Genomic DNA, 8,015 nt, shown 5'->3' on the forward strand with positions numbered 1-8,015 from the left:
TGGAAACACATTATTGAATAGTCCAAACTGTAAAACTCACTACCTGCAATTATTACAACATTAAAAAAAAAAAAAAAAAAAAGCATTTTGAACAAAAAGTTTGATATTCAAAAAGTGAAAAAAAGGGCATGATTTATAAATACATAAATATCCATGCACACTTTTACAATGATAGCTACTGGAAGAAAGGACCTTTTAAAATTCCAATCTAGACAAGACTGTCATTCCAACTGACTCTTTCCTACATGTTGGAAATACCAGGAATCTTAAGAGAGCTGCTGTGGTCCATGTCACATTCATCCCAGCCTCCTTCCTAAGTCTGTAGCTGATGGTGAAAATGTGATGAATCTTCTGCCTCAGCTCTGATGCTGGGAAAAAAAAAAAAAAGGTTATTTAGCCATGTAGTCCAGCAAATCAAACTTTTAAATTAAAATAGAGCAGTGAGGGTGGGTTATGGACACTGGGGAGAGTATGTGCTATGATGAGTGCTGTAAAGTGTGTAAGCCTGACAATTCACAGACCTGTACCCTGGGGCTAATAATACATTATGTGTTAATCTAAAAAATAAACAAGTACGTAAAATACAGCAGTGAGGGGCGCCTGGGTGGCTCAGTCAGTTAAGTGTCTGCCTTACACTAAGGTCATAGTGTTGAAGTCCCAGGATCAAGTCCCACATCAGGCTCCCTGCTTAGTGGGGAGTCTGCTTCTCCTTCCTCTGCCTCTCCCCCAACTTGTGTTTTCTCTCTCACTTACTCTCTCTCAAATAAATAAATCTTTTTAAAAATAAAATAAAGCAGTGATAGAATATGTACTACCTAGATGGAAAGTACACTCAAATTACTGTTTTACTACATACAGAAAATTCAACAAAACATTGAATGTACCATCTATTTGGAAGCTAGAGCCTAATTTTCTTGTCTTGAGACACCTGTGATCTATAAATGTAGAATTTAAAGTGATAACAGAAATACCTGAAATATAACTTTCTTCATGGCATGCTCTTCAGTGAAGGGTGTTCTAAAAGCAGAATCACACAAACATACACTGTTCTAAATTAAAATCAGTTGAATCCAGGTAGTAATTCACAAGATTTCACACTGACTCAGGATATTTAGGAGATGTGAAGGTTATATATTTTTGGATTTCACACTATTAGAAACTGTAAATTCATGTCTTCAAATAGTGGCAAACTGAAGCAGATAGATTCTTTCTGGGTGCTCTCTAGCACCTTTGGTAAATTTAAACTTGGCTTTAGACAACTTTTAAGCTGGGTGTGAAGAAATCATGTTGGCTGTCACCTTGTATTTGAATGGATTTCCTTAACATTTAGCAGTGTAAGTGAATCAATCTGAGAGTCTTTTCAGTAATCGGAGTTTTCAAGGTATGACCTATTTCCTAGCTAAGTCTGTCACTCCAGCCTTTTTAAGCAATGATAAAGCAAAATTCCTCAGAAAAAGCAAAATAGGAGAAGTCTTTCCCCTTTTAGGAAAATGCAGTATCACCTAAAGAAACCATCATTACTCCAAAGGAAAAGAAAATCCCCTAAGACATCTTTCAAATTTCCCATAGGACAGACCAAGACTACGACAGTACAGAAGCTGCCACAGCTCTGGCTGCTGCGAGAACGGTCTTTGATAACAAGGTCTTGACATGGGATTTACTCATCCTGAGCTCGGGGCAACAGACTGGCCTATGGGGTGAGAATCAGCTTTTCTGCCTTTTTCTCTTTCTAATGGATAAAGGGGAAAAGATAGATCCAGTAATCTGACAGGCTGAATTTGTTTTAATACTCCAAAATACTTGCCACTTTATTTATTTATTTATTTAGATTTTACTTATTTATTGAGAGAGAGAGAGGTAGAGAGCACAAGTCAGGGGAGAGGGAGAGGCAGGCTCCCTGCTCAGCGGGGCTCTATCCCAGGAACCTGAGATTATGACTCAAGCCAAAGGCAAAGGCTTAACCCACTGAGAAACTCAAGCACCCCTATTTGCCGCTTTAAAATCACATCTTCTGGGGCACCTGGGTGGCTCAGTAGGTTAAGCCACTGTCTTCGGCTCAGATCATGATCCCGGAGTCCCTGCTCTCTGCTCAGCGGGGGCTCTGCTTCCCTCTCTCTCTCTCTCTCTGCCTGCCTCTCTGTCTACTTGTGATCTCTGTCTGTCAAATAAACAAAATATTTAAAAAAAAAAAAAAAAGGGCTTCTGAAACTTTAAAAAATAAATAAATAAGTAAATAAAATAAAACATCTTCTTGGGGTGCCTGGGTGGATCAGTGGGTTAAAGCCTCTGCCTTCTGCTCAGGTCATGACCCGAGTATCCTGGGATTGAGCCCCACATCAGGCGCTCTGCTCAGCAGGAAGCATGCTTCCTCCCCTCTCTCTCTGCCTGCTTCTCTGCCTACTTATGATCTCTGTATGTCAAATAAATAAATAAAATCTTTAAAAAAGAAAATAAAATAGGGGCGCCTGGGTGGCTCCGGTTAAAGCGTCTGCCTTCGGCTCGGGTCATGATCTCGGGGTCCTGGGATCAAGCCCCGCATTGGGTTCTCTGCTCAGCGGGGAGCCTGCTTCCAGCCCCCCCCCCACTCTCTGTGTCTGCCTCTCTGCCTACTTGTGATCTCTGTCAAATAAATAAATTAAAAAAATAAAAATAAAAATAAAATCACATCTTCTTTCACCACGGCAGTTGCTTTTCCATTACCTTAGAGCTTGCCAAAATTGGACATAATACACAGAAAAGCACTTCTTGAAATCCAAGTATGCTTGTTTTCCTACCTTCTTGTTCCCATTTCACATCCAGTCACTTTCCATACTGCCATTTTCCTTCTTGGATGAAAATGTTCTCAGGAAAAATGGGCCAAGAAATTAAGTTGACAAATTCTTTCTTGTGAGCCAATAATGATAGCTTCCTAGTTAATCACTCCTCTTTCTCCTTAAGACACTGGCTTGGAGGGTGCCTGGGTGGCTCAGTTGTTGAGCGTCTGCCTTCAGCTCAGGTCATGATCCCAGAGTTCTGGAATTGAGTCCCGCGTCAGGCTTCCTGCTCCATCGGGAGTCTGCCTCTCCTTCTGACCTTCTCCCATCTCATGCTCTCTCTTAGTGTCTCTCTCTCAAATAAATAAGTAAAATCTTTAAAAAAAAAAAAAAAAAAAAAAGACACTGGCTTGGAAATATTAACTCTGAGAGTCCTAGTAATGACAGCCTTCCTGAGTGAGCTGCTGCCTTTTGTTAATTACTGCTCACTGGTGGATAAAGCTGGTCCACCACAAAGACGGCTAGTAGGTGCCTCGGGTTGACTGTTCAGGTAACTGAGATTGTTTGCTCAATATATTTGTATTGAATCCAAAGAAAAATCATACACTGCAACCGTTTGACAAATATCACCTGTCAGAGAACAATGCTCATTTCCTCTCTCAGACAAAAAAATAATAAGAGTTAGGCCACAGAGATGTATTTGCCTCAAAACTGTAGAATATGTATAAATTTTTAAACCTATTTTTGTAAGATTTTATGTATTTATTTGAGAGAGAACAAGCGAGAGAGAGAGAACAAGTCAGCTTGGGCACAGAGAGGGGTGGAGGGGGAGAAAGAAGCAGGCTCCCCACAAGCAGGGAGCCCAATACAGGACTCAATCCTAGGACGCTGAGATCATGACCTGAGCCAAAGGTGGATGCTTAACCGACTGAGCCAGGAAGGTGCCCCTTAAATCTTACTTTAAAGAAATTATGTCCTAAGTTACCTTCACTGTCCAGTCTCAAGATGCCAACAATGCCAGGTGATTCATTTCTACTTGAGAGCCGGCTTTAAAACCCACCTAAACTCTAATTTTAGAGTGGAGGATCTATTCTAGGCAGAACTACGACAAACACTTTCAGGTGCATGGCTCAGTGTCAAGGGGTGTTTTTGGTATGTGGGCTGGCAATGTTGCTTAATGTTTGCCAGCCTCTATTACACGCAAAGCTTCAGACAAGAGACAGAATAACTGCTGGGAAGTCCCCATGACTCTTTCCAGGGTGGGCTTCAATGGACAAAGGACAGCTTTCAATACCACACAAGTCAGTCACAGCACACACATCAGAAGATTCCTTCTCAGGATCGAAATAAATAGAAGAGTCTTAAAAACTGGCAAAACTCTACATACCCTGTAAGGATCTCACTTCTCAGGATTAACGGAGTTTCATTTTCATTGGTATCAATAGTCTAAAACTTGGCTACTAAGAAAACTTAAGTTTTATTTGAAGGAAGCCAAAACACACATAATGCAAAAGTGCTCTAGAAGTAGAGGCTCCCCGCAGGCTTCTTCAAGGTAGCTAGGTGAGTATGACTAGGCTGATGGCATGCATTATCAATTACAAAAGCACTTTAGTTTCCCTTGGTCTGCGACCCAAACACGATAAAGGGTTCTGATCTCTTAATAGTCCAGAAAAACTATAAGGACTATGGCTACATATTAAGACAGAGAAGTATAGGGGCACCTGGATGGCTCAGTTGGCTAAGCGTCTGCCTTCACCTCAGGTCACTATCTCAGGGTCCCTGGGCTCCCAGCTCGGCAGGGAATCTATTTCTGCCTCCCTCTGCCTCTCCCTCTTGCTTGTTCTTTCTTTCACAGATAAATAAAATCTTAAGAAAAAAAAAAAGATAACAAAATTAACTTGAAAAAACAAGTTTTAAGGACGGCAAAATACCTCTTAGGAGTAAAAAGCAAGGAAAGAATCTGCCACATGCAATTAGGAAGTAAAAGCTGATCCTAGTCCCGCATAGGCATACTCAGGCAGCAAGCAACTTATCTATCTGCCCCAGGCTGAGCCCCAGGAAAACTATTTGAAATCAAATGGAGTGTACTTTTTGAGACTGAAGTACTTTCTGGGAAGCTGATAAATTAATGTCCACAGATAAATGAATGGATAAAGATGATGTGCTGTTATACATTTTTATAATGGAATACTACTCAACAATAAAAAAATATCTTGACATTTGCTACATGGTTGGGCCTAGAGTGCATTACACTAAGTGAAATAAGACAGGTGAAGACAAATACAGTATGATTTCACTTATATGTGGAATCTAAAAAAACAAATGAACAAATAAAACATAACAGATTCATAGATACAGGAAACAAACTATTGGTTACCAGATGGGGGCGGTGGGCGACAGAGGTGAAGGGGATTAAGACGTACAAACTTCCAATTATAAAATAAATTAAGTCATGAGGATGTGATGTACAGCACAGAGAATACAGTCAGTAAGACTGTAACAGTTTGACATCCTGAAAGATGGGTAACTGTTAAGAGATTATAATGTATAAAAACATTATGAGGTATGCCTGAAACAAACAAGATAATGTAGATCAATTATACTTCATTAACAAATTTAAAAAAAAAATTTTTTTTAAAGATTTTATTTATTTGGGGTGCCTGAGTAGCTCAAGTCATTAAGCTTCTGCCTTCAGCTCAGGTCATGACCCCAGGGTCCTGGGGTCGAGCCCCACGTCAGGCTCCCCGCTCCTTGGGAAGCCTGCTTCTCCCTCTCCCATTCCCCCTGCTTGTGTTCTCTCTCTCACTGTGTCTTCTTTTGTCAAATAAATAAGTAAAATCTTAAAAAAAAAAAATAAGATTTTATTTACTTGACAGAGAGAAAAAGCGCACAAGCAGAGGGGGCAGCAGGCAGGGGAAGCAGGCTCCTCAATGAGTAAGGAGCCTGATGCAGAACTCAATCCCAGGACCCTGGAATCATGACCCAAGCCGACAGCAGATGCTTAACTGACTGAGCCACCCAAGTGTCCAATATTTTTAAAATTTTTTAATGAAAGGGCTTAGATCCTTGGAGAGTAAACAATATATTCTAACACATCAACATAAAATCAGGGGCCATTAACTCTATACCACTTCAGATGCACTTAGAAATCCTGTTTACCTTTTTCATTAATTCACTTCTGGTAGTAAATTGTGGCAGGTCTTCCACTTCAATCCCATCAGCCATTTCCATCACTTTGTCTAAAAGGTCTTTGTTGTAACTGCACAATAAAAAGTAGTAAGATAAAAACCTTGGAGAAATTATTTGTCACTGTGGGCACAAGTAGCTCAACTGAGCCTTCTGATGTGAATAGTACAGGGAAATGGACACATGCTCAGCATCAGGTTAGGAAACCGTTCCTTGGGCTTGTGGATTCAGAAGTGGCTGTAGGACACTGTTCTGCCAACAGAACAGGTGTTTCAAGATTTACCAAAAAAAAAAAAAAAAAAAAAAAATTTACAAAAATAGAGGCACTATATATCTGGCAGTACATATTCATAGACACCGTATGAGGGCCAAAAAAAAAATTTTTTAAGCACGTGCAAAGTTGGTCTAATGTAAATAACATCATCTGTTCATTCGTCCAATTTTATGACATTTTCCTAGTCTTGCAGCCCATTAACCAGGATTTCCCAGGGGCACCCAGAAAAGAGGAAAAGCCGTTGGCACTGCTTCTCGGAATCCTGTTCTAATAACCCCAACATCTGAAAACAGATGGTTAAAAGGGCTGGAGGAAGCAGGTTACTAGAGTCAGACAGCCAAAAGGGGCACAGAAACCAGGACTAACACAAGTCATCTTACTATCCTAACACAATTTCACGACACTAAAAAGGATGTGGGAGCTTCAACATTTGACACTTTCTTCACTGAGGGGGTACAAGGAGTGCCTTATCGATCATTTCAAAAACAGTCCCTTAAAGGTATGTTATTTTCTTAACAGGAAAAGCAAAGAGGCAAAGGCTGGCTCTAGCTAAGAGTCCAGCAGATTGGGGAGTAGGGAGAAAAAGCCAAAGGACACAGAGTACATTAGGCCATAAATGGTAAAATCCACAATCCTGCCAGAACACTATGGCCCTCTCTCAGCTCTTTCATATGTAAACTGGAGAACTCAGTTTCTGTGTCTGCACATTTGGCACGTGGGTGGAAGGAGCCCAGAAATTTAAAATGTACTCCTCAAAGGTTTAAACCAGTAGTATTAATACAAATAACCGCCCATCACAGATTGAGCTCTTGCTAAATAGTAGCCCCTGCTAGATGCTTTTTTTTCTTTTCTTTTTTTTTTTTTTTTTTTTCTCTTTAATACTGTAGTCATCACAACTCATTTTACAAATGAGGAAATTGAGGCTCTGAGAGGTTAAATGTCCTTCCAAAGAGCTGGCTAGCGTGGGAATCAGCCATAGGCCGGGCCAGTGAGGCGGGAGGTTGGGGGCGGGGTCAGCACTGGGCAGGGGTCAGCCCTACGGGAGGGCTGCGGTCTGAAGGCAGGGGACAGGGTCAGCCAGCCCGCAGGGGTCCGCACCTGCAACCCAGGAAGAGGTGGTTGGCCCACACCATGGAGAGGGACAGCAGCTGATCCAGGCGGCCACCGCCATCGGGCGGGTCGCGATAGTCGGGCAAGTGGCGCAGGATGAATTCCATGCGAGCCTTCCATTGCTTCTCGCTCTCCGAGTAAGAGCGGAACTGCTCCGCGAAGTCGGCCGCCTGCCGCACCCCCGAAACTAGCTTCTCCACCGCTGCAGCCGCCTCGCCACCCACCATGGCGCCCTCCGCCGCTGAGGGCCGCACCCACCCGCCGCCTTCCCGACTCGCACCGCGCCACCTCCCCGCGGCTAGAGGGGCCCCGGCAGCGCGCGACTGCTCCGGACGACAGGCCTGGAGCGCCCTCGCCCGGAGCGGCGGCCTCATCGGCTCCGGCCCCTCAGACCTCCCCAGCCCCCTGCACCTGGCGGGCGTCTACCTGGGGGCTGCAGGGGCCGTTCTCAGTCGACCCCGCGGGGAACCGGTAGGGAAACTGAGGCCCCCAAGCACCAAGACGGAGTGTCCCTTTCCCATTAGGCAGTTGGGTGCCAGCCAGAGCTGTGCTGTGACCTTGCCCTGAGGGCTCCCAGGGCACCCGGCGGCACACGGGTGCCCTCAGTTCTGAGGGCTTTATCTGTGTAGCTCCTGGGGTGTGCTTTTGATTAATTCTCAGTCGTCCCAACACTCTTTCCGGTTGTGGCCCGT

At 43.3% G+C, this 8,015-nt stretch overlaps 1 protein-coding gene across 2 annotated transcripts; it reads right to left on the reverse strand.

The window, feature by feature from the left end:
* Positions 1-115: 115 nt before the first annotated feature.
* CDKN2AIPNL (CDKN2A interacting protein N-terminal like) lies at positions 116-7,606 on the reverse strand. Of its 2 annotated transcripts, XM_059417584.1 has the most exons (4): positions 7,312-7,606; positions 5,913-6,012; positions 972-1,017; positions 116-368 (listed from the first exon to the last, which is right to left on the reverse strand). In XM_059417584.1, exons 1-3 carry the CDS (start codon positions 7,548-7,550, stop codon positions 1,003-1,005), a joined length of 354 nt encoding a protein of 117 aa, XP_059273567.1. In that variant the 5' UTR covers positions 7,551-7,606; the 3' UTR covers positions 116-368; positions 972-1,002. The 2 variants fall into 2 exon arrangements, with proteins under 2 accessions (XP_059273567.1, XP_059273568.1); XM_059417585.1 differs by lacking the exon at positions 972-1,017 and having other exon boundaries at positions 7,312-7,605.
* Between the last annotated feature and the right edge of the window lie 409 nt (positions 7,607-8,015).

This window comes from Mustela nigripes, chromosome 12, assembly GCF_022355385.1.
Source record: "Mustela nigripes isolate SB6536 chromosome 12, MUSNIG.SB6536, whole genome shotgun sequence".
In the NCBI taxonomy this organism is placed as follows: domain Eukaryota; kingdom Metazoa; phylum Chordata; class Mammalia; order Carnivora; family Mustelidae; genus Mustela; species Mustela nigripes.

Coding starts and splice junctions, on each gene's coding strand:
- CDKN2AIPNL (XM_059417584.1), bottom strand. CDS start 7,550: ATGGTGGGTGGCGAGGCGGCTGCAGCGGTGGAGAAGCTAGTTTCGGGG. Junction 6,013..7,311: donor CACCTCTTCCTGGGTTGCAG/GTGCGGACCCCT, acceptor TTTATTGTGCAG/TTACAACAAAGACCTTTTAG.